This window comes from Lygodium microphyllum, chromosome 2 (genome assembly GCF_053477565.2).
Source record: "Lygodium microphyllum isolate KBCC chromosome 2, Lygodium_microphyllum_v1.1.10, whole genome shotgun sequence".
NCBI lineage: Eukaryota > Viridiplantae > Streptophyta > Polypodiopsida > Schizaeales > Lygodiaceae > Lygodium > Lygodium microphyllum.
This window is the reverse complement of record NC_141136.1, coordinates 153,229,456-153,246,303: the sequence shown is the minus strand read 5'-3', so window position 1 is coordinate 153,246,303 and position 16,848 is coordinate 153,229,456. Positions and strand designations below refer to the sequence as shown.

Genomic DNA, 16,848 nt, shown 5'->3' with positions numbered 1-16,848 from the left:
TAAATGTGTGTTGAGAAAATAAAATTGGTTGTGTGTGATAGTAGGTTATAGGTGTACTTGTGTAATGTATGTGCATATATGCATGCATGGAAACACCTATCGATCATAAAAAGGGGTCCCTACCTTACCTTTCTTCTCAAGCACAAAAGAAAATCTAGGCCTTCATCCCTCAAGCTTATGGGAATGAAAATAGTCCCTTTCAAAAATGGAATTAAAGAGGATCGACCCAAAAGGAACTAGGCCTTGTAATCTCAAAAAGTATGGTTTATTCTTCACACTTTTCAAGCTCTAGTGTGGTCTACCCTAGCTTATGGCAATACATATCTTGTTATTATATGCCAAAATGAACATACTAGGATATTCTTTTAGAGGGGCAGAAAATTACATAAGTAGGCAAGCAAAGAAAATGTTCACACACACACACACACACACACACACATTTAGGAAAAAAACTTGAAGTTACTAGTATCCCAATTGGAATACATTAAAAAATACTTAAGATTGCAAATTTGGCACTTTTAACCCCATGTTTAGCTAGGAAGGCCCAAAAACCTTAAGAATGACTATAAACATAACCATGATGTATGGTAAAAGTGCAAACTTTTACCTCATAATTTATGGTTGGAAGCTAATATATGTACTAGTGATGTACTTAATTAGTGTGAAAATAAGGCTTTGCAGTAGATAATTACACTTTATTGCTCTTAGGACAGTTAAACATTTATGGATTTTTGGCCTAAAAAACAACAAACTAAGTTGGATGGCATGACTATGAAGTAAATTTTTGGGGGTACAACCCTAAAAGTAAAAGGTGCATACTTTATTATCCTTTTACCAAGAATAATAGGAATGTAGTCTTTGTTGAAAGTGTGCATCAATCCTTTCTCTTATGTAAGAGAGAAAATAAAATGTATCAACTCAAAATGCCTTTGATAGATTCCTTCCTTTTTTTTGGTTAATTTGGTGGACATGTAGATACAAAGCATTTATATGCACTAAATGCTAGTTCTTTATCCTACAAATATACTTAAATTGGTTCATAAAATGGATTTGCATGAGATATTGCTTGGAGAGAGAGAGAGAGAGAGAGAGAGAGAGAGAGAGAGAGAGAGAGAGAGAGAGAGAGAGAGAGAGAGAGAGAGAGAGAGAGAGAGAGAGAGAGAGAGAGAGAGAGAGAGAGAGAGAGAGAGAAGCCTATGATGAACTAATAAGAGCCCAAATGAGCTTTGAAAACTATCAAGAATTGAACTTATCAAGGGACAAACCCTTTGTGAAAAGATATGCAAGGTTGTTTTGTGTTGGCATATAGGCCAAGTTCATCTCTTTTGCATAGAGTCTCCCCTTCACATAATGACAATGTACCTCAATGTGCTTAATATGTGCACGGAACACTATATTCTATGCAATTGCTAATGCACTTTGATTGTCAATGAAAATGGTGGTGGCAGATGGTTGTCCAACATCCAAAAATGGGAGAAGCCATAATTGTATCACCACAAGAGAGATCATGAACTATATATATATCATCAACAAACTTGACAATCAAGCCAATCTTGGAAAGTGTAGAAACTAATGGCAAACTCCTCTTGATTTCTAACACATACAAAGTATATGTAAGTAAAGAACCCTTTGAAAAATGCTAGACCTTGAGATACATGAATCAAAATACATAGTCAAGCAAACGCTCAAATATCTAAGAAAATTATAGGACACTTTTGTAGCCATTAAGTAGTGGAATTATTGTTTGCCTTGTTGCTTTGATTCATTAGATGTAAATAAGGAAGGTACTATTTGGAAAGGACTATTTGTAAGTAATGTTTTTAAGTGAATATTAGTTGCCTTGTGTTTTTCCAAAGAAAGTACTGATGGATTGAGTCCATATAGAGTGTATAGGGAGTGGGCATGGCTATCTCCAAGGACTTATTGAGTTTTTCCACCAAGAATCATGAATACTTAGACTAGGCCCTTGATAAACCATCGAGGCTCTAGGGAGACCATCACAAGGTCTAGGACAGAGCACCAGTGGCTTGCAAGTTGCTTGAATGTGTTCCAAAATATCCCTATTCTAGTTTTAGAGGAGGGTTTTGGTACTAGTAATTCCAACCCAAAGACCTAGTTTTTGTTTGATATTGGATGGTCTATCCAAGATGGTTTTGGCTTGGTACATGATAGTTTTTGCCCAAAGCTTTTTTTGTAACTATTGGCCAATAGCCATTGTATTTACTTTGTTTGAAATAAATGGCTATTTTGAAAGGGATTATTTTCACTTGTTTTTGGATAAAAAGAAGTGAAACGAACCTATGCTAAAGGGTTAATTAATTTTTCAATGTCAAAACTAATTGTATTAGGACCCTAAAAAAACTAAAGATATTTTAGGTCTATGCATAGGAAGCAAGAGAACAACTTCTCGAAGGAAGTTGCCCTATGGTTGGGTGGAACCGATTAGTTGAGTGGCTTCTTAATGATTAGGTTTATAGCTAAACACTACCTTCCTTAGGGTCTAGGTCTTAGATCCCAACATAACAATGTTTTAGGGGACTAGAGTGAGACTATGCCTTATGGGAAGAGGGGTTGACATTCAACTCCCCATTAGTTCTCACTCTCATTGAACCAAGTATGGTGCTTGCTTACTTTGAGTTATGATTGATCGCACAATAGTGGCCTTCTTAACTCAACATCAAAATAGCATTGGCATCCGTAGTTAAGTTATTAGGAATCTCAAGTCAATCCTTATAGATCCAGTTAGAGCTTCCTTGTGATATAGACCCAAAAACCACCTAATCATCTCAATGCGTTTCATAGAATCTGGGTGGTGATACTTAGGAGAAGTGACTGAACAACTACCCAATTTTACTTCATGGGTTTTCCTAGTGGGTGTGTCTCATTTAAGAAACTTGTGTGTATCAAGGAAATACAACATACAACCCTCCATATTGACAATGTATTGTTGAAGATCACCACTATATGTAGGAGCTTGGTTATCATGTCATATTTTCACAATTTTGAAAAGTATGCCATTGAAATACAATATCAAAATTCTCGGTTCATCCTTAAGGAGCTTATGCCTCAAGTTAGCTTCCCTACAAGCTTGTTGTCTTTCTCAATGTTGCTTGTGTATCTTAGTATAATCAACATGAAATTACTTTGTGCAAATCCAACACTACATGTACATTTTCATCTTCAATCTATGTAAGAAACTTGTGAATGCTAATGAAGACATGTACAACCACCTTACCAAAAATATACTCAATTTATTCTAGCAATACAATGTGATATTATGCCAAATAATATCATTACAAGAAGAGAAACAAAAAATGATTTTTTGATTATATTCATTTGGAAAATATGTTGAGTACAAAAGTTTGTTGAAGGCACCCATGGAAATAAGAAAAATGGTAAGGTGGATAGAGGTACACTCAAAATGATAGATACTCACACAAGGCTATATTATTAATTGGAATTACAAATTCTTTCATATCCATGACCTTTTCACTCTATTTTCATTGTCAAGTACATTTAATTTTATTTCCTCCTTAACAAGCTTATTGTGATGTTCTTGTTGAGCTACAAATGATGGGTCTTCTTTTTGCTTTGTTTCCAATATTGAAGCATTTTTCCTAGGGGGCTATCATCCCTAACCATGTAATATATAAGACAACCACTTTGTTCTAGGATTCTTGTACGCTCATATTCATGTTCCACCTTCTTCATAATTATAAATTTTTTGTAGGAATATAATAGCATCTCTTTAAAAAGAAGAACAACTTTTGATTGTTACGTGTATCTTTCATTAATGTGTGGAATCCTCACTTAAAAAATCTTTGAAATTTGATATGAATTCTAGTAAGTGAATGGGAAGAAATGTTGGATCAGGAGGTCTTTCATTTTTTCTAAACCATCACAATTGTTTTTTTTTTTTTTTTTGCTAGAGCAATTTGATGGTAAAAAATGATAATTCCAAATGGAATGCTATTTTCTTGAACCAAAACTACTAAGCAGCATCCCATCTTTCTAGAAAGCAGAGTTCAATTATGTAAGAGTCCCTTAGAGGATTGGATGGTATCAATGCTAATGAAATACACATCTAAAGTTCAAGATAGAGGTAGGTATAGTTATATAACTCATGTTTGCATGCATGAATATTTGCATGAACATGGTCATTTATATATCATTAATTTGTCATTGAGCACACTAAGTTGGTGTATTATATATTTTGAAGTTGATCTAATTATCATGGTAAAGAGTTTCAATGAATAAATTTCCTAAAATTCATCTACCTATTGTGATAAAGTAGATGAATGGGGTGTAAACACATTAACATGATATTACATTTGTTGTGCTAACAAGCATGTGAAAGCAAGCATATGACTATTTTCACATCCACCCTTATATTGAAAAAAAGATAATTGGTTTGCATATTGCACTACAAAAGACATACCATATTCCTTTTTGCATGCCATGTTGTGATGTGCTTACCTTGAACTATAACATTTCAAACTACTTGGTGGACTTGAAAGGCAAGGTATTATTGAATAGGGGAAAGACATGGGAGACGTGGTGCCTCCATTAAGATTATGTTGGAATAAACTAGCATGCCCAAGTCATATATAAAGAAGTCTTGGGACAACATGCTAGAAGAAAACTTACAAACCCTCTCCACACCTCATTAGAGATAGGCATCAAGTGATTTTACTTGTGAGTTAGTATTACCTAGGAAATTTTGAAAAATGTCAATAAAGAGGTGTGGAAAGCATTAAGATTGAGAAGGATATTCATGGTTATAATCGACCTAGATATATTCACAATCACATAATAACTATGAACTTTGTGAGCAAACTAAACTTTGTAGAAACAAAATATAAGTACGGGCCATTGTGATTTTACTACTAGTCCTTTGATACAAGAGTAAATCTTTTTTCTTCCTAAGGGCCATAGTATTCACTAGCTTAAGACTTGTTAGAAAGATAGAGAGATAGAGGATGGAACAGAATGTTGTAATATAGAAGCATATTTGTTAGCTCGGAATATTTCATGCTCACAAAGTTAGATGCTTATGTTTAAAGAGTTCTTTGACACCACAATAGGGATGCAATGCAACAAGTAGGCCTTGTCAAGGCTTGAACCTTTGAGCATTGTCCATGAATAAAGCCTGAATTTGGAATTGCACACTACAAGTTTCGAGATTCCTTCTGAGTTTTTTACTCAAAAGGTACGTACGCATCACAAAGTTCTAGAGGTTGTGATTGCAGAGAACTCCAACAAGGTAACAAGCGTTTTTCCATCATCACGAAAATATAGAGTTGTTGGTGTCAAGTTCTTTTCACTGACCTAGTTTGGGAGGACATCTTGGAGCATAGGACTTGTGAAAAGATGGCCTCACATTAAGCTCTAAAAGGAGCAACAAGTTAGGAATTCTAAGAGAGCCAGCTTTATATAAAGACCACAAGTAGAGGCCATGTGCCCTTGGCCATGGTAACATGGTAAAAATCAAAAGAAAGAACAAGGCAAATCTTCATCTTCATGAGGATTTACTCCCCACACTACACATTGATTGCAAAAGGGATTACGTCCCATTGAGCTCGTTTGTTGCGAGTCTCCTTCAAGCATTCTCTCTCTCTCTCTCTCTCTCTCTCTCTCTGCTGCTGCTGTTAGCGCATGGCTCCATCCATCCTAGCTGTGCTTATGCCTTTCGTTTCTCTAGCATTCTAATTTCTCTGCTGCTCCTTCCTTTTCTCGTATCTGCCATTAATTAGAAGACTGAGAGACGGAGCTACCTATAAATATGACAGATCCTGAGGCTTCGGATTTCATCTTTCCATTCTCCAGCTATAACAGTACAGCATCGCGTAATCCCGCTTCAAGTTCTGTCTAGACTGATGGGTTCATCTGTGGAGGAAAGGGTTATCAATTTAAGTGCGTGTATCGGGAAACTGAGTAAAGGCGACGAGTCCATTACTGCAGTGGAAGTAGTGGCCACCGCTGAAAGCATGAGATCGTCAGAGCGTGTCCTCTTGCTGAAAAGGGTAAGGATTGAGCTTGCATGGAGTTGTGGCTATGGCCCTTGTGCACTCTTGTCATGTCAGGGTTTAGCCCTTCTTCAAATTAATATGGGCCGTGTCGACCAAATCCACTAATTCCCATGCCATCATATGTCGTCCATATATTTAATGAGTTTAATCCGGGTTTTAGGCTGATTATAATAAAGCGCGCATCCTACAAACAAGATTTATTGAAGAAATGCACACATTATATTTAACCTCTCTGGACCTAGCATTCCTTAGTATTCCAATTAGATACACACGTTCCTTAATATGCGTGCCTTTGCATGAGTGATGCCTTCAGTGTGACCAGCTTTGTGAGTCCACACAATAAGCCACATAAATGAACTATAAATGTGACCAGCCTTGTGAGATGTTCAGACCCAACTTCTCAAAGATAATTTCCTAATTATAGAAGTACAATTCCCCTCAAAACGTTAGGTCTCTGGTAAGTCCAATGGTTGAGAAATGTCTCCAGCTTTGTGGGATGTAATTGAGACCCAGCTTCTCAGAGCTGATTGTAATTATAATAATGGGTGTTGGCTAAATTTTCTGTTCTTTTTTGTAGGTTGCAGCTGAGCTTGTGGGCACCTTTTTGCTCATATTTGCTTCAGCTGGGACAAGCATTGTGAATGCAGAAACGAATGGAAGCCTGACTTGCATGGGAGTGGGGGTGTCTGCCGGGCTAGCTGTGACCGTTGTAATTCTGTCACTAGGCCACATATCTGGAGCTCATGTGAATCCAGCAGTTACCATTGCATTCGCAGCTATCAAGCACTTTCCATGGAGGGAGGTAAGGTTACGCCAGCACATTACATGAATAAGGGTCACAGGCTACTCAGCAGTAATGTCCATAACTATCAGAATTAGAAAAAGCACTGAAGGATTAATCAAAACTCACAGTATTGATTAAGTCCAGGACGGTACTGGGATGAGTTTGGCGCCTTTACTGATGTAATCAAGTTGCTCTAATTTGCTATAATGGATGCAAGCTAAGCTCCATCTTATCTCATAGTCGCCAACACGGCACCATACTGTGCTAAGAAGTGTACGGTACTGGGATGAGTTTGGTGCCTTTACTGATGTAATCAAGTTGCTCTAACTTGCCATAATGGATGCAAGCTAGTGTACCACTGGATGTCAATATAAATGTAGGCTTTGTGTGTCTGTGTGTGTGTGTGTTCAGCCAATGATTAATTTCTTGACCTCATGGACGCATTGATGTTGTGAGACCAGCGGTGATGAGAGTGTGTTCATGGATTACTAAGCATCTGGGTAATTGAACTGTATACTTAGGTGCCCTTGTATGTGGCGGCTCAGATAGTGGGATCCTTGTGTGCATCTTACACACTGAAGGTAGTGCTGGACCCTTCGGCCTACAGCAGTAGTAGTAGTATTCAACATGGGAATGATCCATCGACGCCAAATAGATTGCCGCCGCTTGTCGCAGCCGCAGCAGCGGCCATGGCCTGTCCTCATCATCATCAGATGGTGGGAATTGGGGGGTTGACGGTGCCTGCTGCTGGCTCGGAGGTGCAAGCTCTGCTCATGGAGTTCATCATCACCTTCATCCTCATGTTTGTCGTCACCTCCGTCTCCACTGACACCAGGGCTGTAAGTGCCCATTCATCCCATTACTATGTTTACTCTCTCTCTCTCTCTCAACAACAACAACAACAACTACTACTACTACTACTACTACTACTACTAACTGCTGCTGCTACTGTTGTAGGTTGGCGAGCTTGCTGGCATCGCTGTCGGCGCCACCGTCGTCATGAACAACCTCCTTGCTGGGTAATTTTGATATATTGACTTGTACGATTGCATTGTCTCTTACAATTATAATTATGATGATGATTATGAATTTTATGACCTGTTAATATTAAGAAAAGTAGTCCTACGATTGTAGCAATTTTTATAAGCCTAGCTGTTAGGCAACAACAATGATGAGTACATAGCCCAGCATGACTCTTTCGTCAAATGTTGTTTCGCTCATGCAACCTTATATATATAACATTATCCACGGTTTTAACACTCGTATATCCCTGTCATCCATTTGGCGAATGCCTGGGTAATTGTGCCCCTCACAATCACATTAGCGTGTTAATATATTATCCTATATACCCTTTTGGAGAAATCAACACTACGTGTATAGACAAGCCATAAAGTTCTCACCCAAAATATTCCTTGCAGTAGTCACATGCACATGCCTATACATAAGGAAAACGAAATAGAAGTTGCAACTTGCAAGTCTACTCTTGACAATCTTTTGGTTAGCCTACATTCTTGTTATACCAATGGGAACTCTCGAAGTAGAAAAGGCTTCATACAAAAGCATGTTCACATGAACTCAATAAGAGGCGGGCAATTGGAACTTGTACCCGCGACAATTTGGAACTTGCATGTGCAAGAATAGAAGAATGGTTCTATGCCATATAGTCCCAATTGTAGCTTAATTAATAATATGTGTGCTTTGTCTTTTTGTATCATCTAGTGTCAGCATCACATGACCACCTATGATGGCCACGTACCACAATCAAGCACATCCACATTGAAGAACTTAGAAAAAAAATGTCAATTTGGAAAACCAGCTAATCTTGATCGTTAAATCACTTATTTATTTGCAACACAAAAGTATGGGGCAATAAATATAAAAGTGTAGTCAACCAATGTACAAGATGGGATGATGAACATTAAGAGAACTTGAAGTGATGCTTAATATGAGCAGATTGCAATGTAAACAATGTCTTAATTATGTGAATATGCATGAGGCTCATCCTCATGAGAAAGATGTGTTGACTTAGGCAATCAAAATTCCACCTCAATGCATCTTCAACAAGATGGCAAGGTTTCAAATTTTTAATCTCTATTACAGTATTGACCTTTATTGCCCATCTAGTTTGATTTTTAGCTTACTATGTTGAAAAGTATAGAATACAAAAAGATGCATCATGATATTCATGAAAGGTACCATCAAGTAATTCTAGACCACAATATATCCCAAGTCATCCAATTTCATGTGCATGTGGTCTAGTTGGCTTTATAGACATCTTTACTTAGCTTCATATACATATATGTACCTACATGTTGAGTTTGGAATAAGGTAAATTTACATCTACATCCTAAAAAAATTTACAATTGATATTTTTGGCCTTTTCACAAGGGCACAGTTCATGTGAAGACAAAAACACTTTCTGTGCATAAATTGTACCTCATGCAAGTTCCACTTTTTACATTTGACTCCTTGTGATTAATATAGGAAGAAAACTCCTCTTATAGAGAAATTCTATTAGTGCTATATAAAAATGCTCATCTTTCTAATAATTGAATAGCTCAAGGAAAAATATATAAAACATAATAGTACTAAATATTCATGGTTATCACCTTGGTTTAAATGTGATAGTACTTTTGGCTACCTTTGCAGAGGAATATCAGGAGCTTCCATGAACCCAGTTCGAACCTTGGGACCCGCTATTGTAAACAAAAACTTTCAAGGCATGTGGGTGTATATCGTGGGACCTCACTTGGGGGCCCTGATTGGTGCAACAACTTACACATTACTTCGATTGAACAACCAAGATGAATCTATGGGCAGCTTTAGGAAGTACCAAAACTAATAATAGGAAATACTATATTCACATGTGCATCTACAAGATGTGAAAAGTGTGATTCATTATTATGCATTCTAAACAAGTGAGGCCGACCAAGATCAAAGGCTAATGGTGAGGATAACAACATAGGTACAAGCTTCCAATTTTAGCAAGTTGTACCTATATAGATCACGATTCCCAATATTTAAAGCTGTATAACTTTTTTTACATTGTATAACTATGAAATTTCATAGGGAATAATTTAACTTTCCATTTATCCATGCTATCCAATACCATCCATCCCTAAGCAAATCACATTGTACTCCAATGTATCCCAATAACCATAAAGAATCTATTCTAAAAATATGGCATCCACGATTGGGGCAATTATAAGTCCCTATTACTTGCTTTGGACTATTAAAAAATGGTCTTTTTACTTATGTTGTCTTGAGTCACATAATCATTGAGTTTCAAGGTCTATTCCTTAAGGACTAAAGGGGATAGTAGACCATACACTTTGATTTTAAAATGTGTTTTTAATTAAGTCTCATCTTACTACTATATTATTTTGGTTATAGGTTCGAAAAGCCCCGAACCTCTAGAGGGTTTCCTGAACCTACCCCTTTTCCAAACCTCTCTTTTTCAATTAAAACCCCTCCCCTCCCCTCTCTCTTGCGTGTAATCTCTCATTTTCTCTTTCTCCTCCTCTTTTTAATTAAAAGCCCCTTTGCTTTCCCCCCCCCTCCCCCCCCATTGTAGGGCCTAGGCTCACACACACACACACACTCTCTCTCTCTCTCTCTCTCTCTCTCTCTCTCTCTCTCTCTCTCATTAAAACCCTCTCCCCTCTCTCTCACATATAACCTCTCCCTTTTTCTTCCCCCTCCTATTTTTAATTAAATTCCTCCCCCCTCTCTCTCGTGCATAAGGCCTAGGGTTTCTCTCTCTCTGTCTCTCTCTCTCTCTCTCAAAATTAGATTAAAATTTTTAATTTAAGTTTTATTTTAACTAAATATTTTTAACTTTTTTAATATTTAATATTTTTTGAATAGTTTTTCACATACTTTGAGAGGGAGATAGAAGAAGGAGAGAGAGAGAGAGAGAGAGAGAGAGAGAGAGAGAGAGATAAGAAAAAGAAGGAGGAGGATAAAAAGAAGAAGAAGAAGAAAGAGGGGGGAAAGAGGAAAAAGAATAGTCTTTTTTAATTAAACCATTTTTGATATAGTTTTTGACTTAGATAGAGAGGCAAAGAAGGAATATATAATTTGATAGAGAAAGAAAATAGGGGGAGAGAAAGGAAAAGAGAGAAAAGATAAAAATAGAGAGAAAAATATATATAGAGAGAAAAGAGAGTGAGAGAAAAAAACTTGAAAGAGAAAGATCGAGAGAAAAAGAAAAATTGAGAGAGAGAGAGAGAGCAAAAAAGAAAGAATATGAGAGAGAGAGAGAGGGAATAGAGAGAAAGAGATTTTTAGAGAGAGGAAATATAACATTTAAAACATAAAGAGAGATGAAAAGAAAAAAGGAAAAGAGAGGAGAGAGAGGGAGAAGAAAAGAGGGGAGCGAGACAAAGAGAAGAAAAGTGGGGAGAGAAGAAAAGGAGATAGAGAATTTGAACAGAAAGAGAGAGAGAATCGTAGAAAGAGGAAAGATAATTTTTTTTAAAAAGAGAAAATATTTTTTAAGAGAATGAAGAGAGAGAGAGAGAGAGAGGAAAAAAGAGGAGAGGGTGAGAGAATGAAAAGAGAGGAGAGAGGGGGGAGAGAGAGAAGAAAAGAGAGAGAAAAAGAGAGAGAGAAGAAGAAAAAGAAAAAGAAAAAAGAGGAAAAGAGAAAGAGAGACGGGGGAAAAGAGAAGTCTTTTTTAGATTTAAATATTTTGAGAAAGAGAGAGAGAGAATAAAAGGAAAGAGAGAGAAAAAGAGGAGAAGAAGAGAGAATATGAACATAAAGAGAGAGAATTATATATAGGGAAAAGATTAAATTTACATACTTGAAGAGAAACTGAGCGGGAGAAAGGAAGTGAAAGAAGAAGAAGAATGAGAGAGAGAGAGAGAGAGAGAGAATATGGAGAGAGAAAAGATAAAATTTAAAGAGAGAAAGAGAAAGAAGAGAGAGGAGAGAGAGAATATAAAGAGAGAGAAAAAAGATAAGATTTAAAAGAGAGAGAGAGAAAGAAAAAAAAGAATTTAAAAAAAATAAAAAAAGAGAAAGAGAGAATTAGAGATAGGGAATTGGGGGGAGAGAGAAAGAGAGAGGGGATGAAAAAAAAATAAAAAACGGAGAAGGAAAAGAGAAGAAGTGGATTGTTGAGCTAACTTTGCTCGGTGATTAGAGCAACTACGCTAATGTATACTTAAAGAGAGAGAAAAGAGAGATCATTTTCAATATCATCGTCCGTCCATCCGCTGGCATAACTAATAAGAACCATTTAATGGATCTAGGTGAGTATATATTTTCTATGATAATGATGAAAATTAGCCCACTTAAGAGAGAGAGAGAGAGAGAGAGTGTGTGTGTGTGTACGTGCGCGCGTCTGTGTGGATACACGCCTTGTAAATGTGCAGATTTGAGTGCACCTGAGAGAGATGGATAGCTATTGCAAGAAGAGATACAATAAGATGAGGGCAGCAAAACAAATTGGTAAGGTACAAGAAGGAAGAATGATGGTTCAGAGATATGCTCATAAGGTTGTAATGTATAAAGCCAAAGGGACTATTAGTGCTGGCCGAGTCGGTTTCTTTGGCAGACAAGTGCGTGGTTTAGCGGAGCAGGAGGGGGAGAGTGAAGATTTGCTGGATCGATGGGGGGATATCGCAGGCCGCCTCTGCTGGGTGGATCCGTATGCCCTGGCCGCGGATCATCGCAAGCGCACAGACGAATTCACTTGTTTTAGCCTTTAGGGTTCCATTACAATCCAAAAGGTCAAAAAAATTTATTACAAACCTATAGAGTATTACTTACAGGGACGCAAAGGAAGACTTGTTCTACATGTGTAGAGAAGATCTCGTGTGTAGAACATTTGCATAAGCACGTACAGTACCATTGCCTATAATAAGGGCCTATAAACCATGACAATGTAGCTGCATTAACTAAAATCATGGGCATTTTCTATCCCATTCTTTTTGCTTGATGTCTCTTATGTGAATGCAAACTGTATAGATAGTGACAATTAAGGTTTTGAACATGGACCCCATAAAGATAGAGGGGACCCCCCTAAACTTAGCTAAGGGTATCTACTAGAAAGAATATGATAGCACCTAACTAGAGGGTGTGGAGGATCTTGAGATCAAGGTTTCATGCAATAGTTGGCATTCAAACAATGGGTCTAGGGCATATTTTCTCAGCCAAAAAAATGAAGAGTTTATGCTTGCATGCAACAACTAGCATGCTTTATGCATATTTGATATTCAGACAACTATCAATACTAAATTATAGGGCTATAAGCAAGTTGATGGTACCAATGCAACTCATCATCCCATCACCATAGGTATAGTTTTTTCGCTCTTACCACGTAAAGCTCTGCATAGTGATAATAGGAATCTAGATGTGCTATTAAATAAAATTTTCAACTATGTATCCTTCAATTACAAAACTATACATGGCCCATTTCCTTGGCCCATAAATCTACTAATTATATAAGTTTGCAACTACCTAAATATGCTATCTTCCATTTTCTGTATTATCACAGAAATATAACCTAGAGTCATATATACATGCTTCTCTCATGGTGGTGAGACATTGGATTTTCAACCTTGTGTATTCTAAGGTTAGGACACAAAAATCTACTAATTATGTAAGTTTGCAACTATGTAGATATGATACCTTCCATTTTATGCATCGTTATAGAAATATAACTTAGAGTGACACATACATGCTTCTTTCATGGTGAGACATTGGATTTTCAACCTTGTGTATGCCAAGTTTGGGACAAAAACTTATAAGTGACACATTTCATTAGTATGTCACTTTGCAAATATACATTCCTTGGCATATCCCCATTTCTTAGGATATAGAGGCCAATACAAGTGAATGCTATGTGTGTGTATGTCTTAAAATTATCCTTATATCAAGCTTAGTATTGTGTGTCTTTAAAATTGCACGAGATAATATAGTATGCATTGTCGTGGAACTATAACTAGAGTAGAATATACATACTTTTTTAATGGTGTTTGTGAATGCATTAGTATAACCTACAATATTTAAGCACTACATATGTTTATATGTTGAATAAATAAGGGAGGGGTTAGGGCTTACTATTTTATGTGTAAAGATGTATGGTCTAACAAATTTTTTGAGATTTCTATTCAAAAGCTAAAGGCTCATGGACTTTGAGAAAAATTCAAAGAAGAAGAAGAAGTTATGTGGACAAAGATGAGATTTGCGAGGGGTTATAAGAAATTTGCCATTACTAGGATTAATGAGTTAATCATGTTCTTTTGCATGCTTGCACCTTAGTATATTAACAATGTGCCTTCACATATTTTTATTAAGATTAATCATTCAAACATCTATACGTCTATTTGAATCCTACATGCAACGTGACAATAGTATAAGCAATCAAGATGTCCCTAACAAATTGACATCCAAGTGGTGGCATGTGTATGCAAGCAAGATCCATCTCCTTTTGATATATTTGACAGAATTTGCAATCAGATTAGTAGCATGGCAATTGCATAGAGAAGTAAAGTAAAGTAAAGAGATAAGCGTAAAAGTACCCACCCTAATGCACATGTTGAGCGAAACCTAGGAGTGTGCACATAGAGGGATGTGCCCAGTAGCTAGGTCCCTGCTACGTGCATGTAAAGGATTGTTCTTACCTTGAAAATATCAAACATAAGTCCCAAAAAATAGTTTTCAATGAAGGATGTTACAAATCTCCGTGTTTTTGCTTTGATTTTGCTTCCTACAAACCAACCACAAACATTAGCTAGTGAGGGCTAAATGAACAACAAAATGAGTTGCAAGTGTTAGCTACTTACTTGAGTTCTTATCCATGTCCCATTATGAAAAACACATCATTTGAATGGAGGAAATAGCCATGACAAGTTGTGATTGTAGAGATGGTAGCAATAGTAATGCAAGCCAAATAGTAGAGTGAGGAGCAAGGAAGAGCTCTCCTTTATATAGGAGGGGAAAATATGTATATACTTTCTTTTTTTAAAAAGGGCTTCTTTAATAAACCAATGGGTTAAAAGAACCATATTTTATATTGATCCCAATAGGCCTAATGGTAGCTTCCTTTCTTGTATGCATTCTTTGCTTGTTGTGTGACTTGCAAGAGCTCAAGCTCCCTCTTTCTTCCCCATCTTTGCATGGCATCAGAGTAGCATCTAGGCAAGAAGCTAGGAGCCGCAAGCACAAGAGTCTACAAGGAAGCCTTGCCATGGAGTATACTTATGGAGATCTCTCTCATACGATCTTCGATTGACAAGCCATTTTCATGATCTGATAGTGCTTGAGGGTGTAACACACATCTAGTCTGAAAAGTACGATTGCATTTGCATTCCGGATGAATTTTAGTCTCTATTGAGAGTTAGAGGCTATCTAGTATGAATCTAGTAAGGTTTAAGAGCTCAACAAGCCTAGTTGTTTCACAAATAAGTTGTAGGTATTAGGTATGGTAGATAGTATTTGCAAAATGTCGAACATTACAAGTGTTTCTCAAGGTATACTTATGTACCAAGTTCAATATAGGTGATAATTTACCTAAATTAGTAAGTTATTGATAAATTTAGACTTTTGGACTTTTACTGCATGCCTAAGGGGTTTAATAAGCTTGTTAGTGACAAGCTTGACAAGCATGCCTTCCATGCTTGGAAATTTAGATTGAGCGATTTCCTTATGGATAAAGGTTACTGGGACTACATTGAAGGGGATAACACTAACACTCTTGAGTTGCCACAAGAAAATGCCACACTTGAGTAGGTCAAGGCATTTAAAGAATGGAACAAGGGTGCTCAAGAAGTTATGCATTAGCTTTCCATTAGTGTTTCAGAGAATATGATTGGGCAAATACAAGATGCAAATAGTTCTACAGAAGCATGGAATGTCCTTATCAAAGTGTATGGTACAAATACCAAAGCTATAAAGTTATAGTTGAATCATGAGTTAAATAATGTCAAGTGTGGAAACCTTTCTATGAACGACTATGCATAATTAGGAGAATTGTTGAAGCTTTTGGATCTATTAAGGTGTAGGTTGATGATGATGATATAGTGGTTGCATGTTTGGATGGGTTGGGTGAGGAGTACAAGTAGTTTTGAATCTCCATCAACATAAGAGATAGAGAAGAGATACCATTTCTAATTTTCCAAATCTAATATCTATGTTAAAATGAGAAGAAAAAAACTTGGGTCTTGCTACATCCTCATCACAAAGTAAGAATAATTCAGAACAGGTGCTCTACACAAATGTAGAGATAGAGATTGTGGTGGTAGAGACTATGGTGGCCATTATGGGCAAAATCAAGGATAATCTCATGACTCATAGGAGCACTCACATATAGGTGGTAAGAGACTAGTTTAAAGGACGAGAAAACATAGAGAACATGGTAGACAAAACAAGTTATAGTAATAGAGAATGGTATAATTATAGGTAGAAAGGTCATATTGCACATGATTATCTAGAAAATAGAAGAGGTGAAAAGAACAAAAATGGGAGAAGACAACATGACAACTATACATTTATCAATAATCATATTGATAATGAGAAGTTGTTTATTACGCAACACCTGATGAATGCCATGAATGCAAATGCATCAACAACGAGTGATAATATATGGTATGTAGATTTAGGTGCCTCTAACCATATGCCATCTCATGGAGAATGGTTTAGAGAAATGAAAATTTTTGAAATGTTTGGTTTTGTGAAAACCAATGACAATATGACGCATGCTATTGCTCATCTTGGGAGTGTCCCATTGGTTATGCAAGAAGGAAAAGTTAAGTGTCTAGTTGATGTACTAAAAATGTGCCTAACATTATGGCATGACAAGATAGCACATTATCTTGTCTATATTGGCTTTCATCATGAAAATATAGATAACTCACTTTATGGGCATTGAAGTGATAGGGGCATTGTTGGTTGCCTTGTATGTGAATGAGTTGATTATTAGGGGTGATAATGTGCAAGAGGTGGAGCATGTGAAGAGTCTTCTCAATTGACATGAAAGACTTGGGAGAGTTGAGGTACTTTCTTGGCCTTGTGCTAAAGTACTTT

The 16,848-nt window shown here is 36.8% G+C and overlaps 1 protein-coding gene across 2 annotated transcripts; it reads left to right on the top strand.

Annotated features, from left to right (window-relative positions):
• Positions 1 to 5,565: 5,565 nt before the first annotated feature.
• LOC148040483 (aquaporin NIP6-1-like) lies at positions 5,566 to 10,023 on the top strand. Of its 2 annotated transcripts, none has more exons than XM_087699694.1 (5): positions 5,566 to 6,023; positions 6,607 to 6,831; positions 7,335 to 7,652; positions 7,771 to 7,853; positions 9,463 to 9,586. In XM_087699694.1, exons 1-4 carry the CDS (start codon positions 5,877 to 5,879, stop codon positions 7,834 to 7,836), a joined length of 756 nt encoding a protein of 251 aa, XP_087555820.1. In that variant the 5' UTR covers positions 5,566 to 5,876; the 3' UTR covers positions 7,837 to 7,853; positions 9,463 to 9,586. The 2 variants fall into 2 exon arrangements, with proteins under 2 accessions (XP_087555820.1, XP_087555816.1); XM_087699690.1 differs by having other exon boundaries at positions 5,569 to 6,023; positions 7,771 to 7,832; positions 9,463 to 10,023.
• Positions 10,024 to 16,848: the final 6,825 nt, after the last annotated feature.

Coding starts and splice junctions, on each gene's coding strand:
- LOC148040483 (XM_087699690.1), top strand. CDS start 5,877: ATGGGTTCATCTGTGGAGGAAAGGGTTATCAATTTAAGTGCGTGTATC. Junction 6,832..7,334: donor AGCACTTTCCATGGAGGGAG/GTAAGGTTACGC, acceptor CTGTATACTTAG/GTGCCCTTGTATGTGGCGGC. Junction 7,833..9,462: donor ATGAACAACCTCCTTGCTGG/GTAATTTTGATA, acceptor CTACCTTTGCAG/AGGAATATCAGGAGCTTCCA.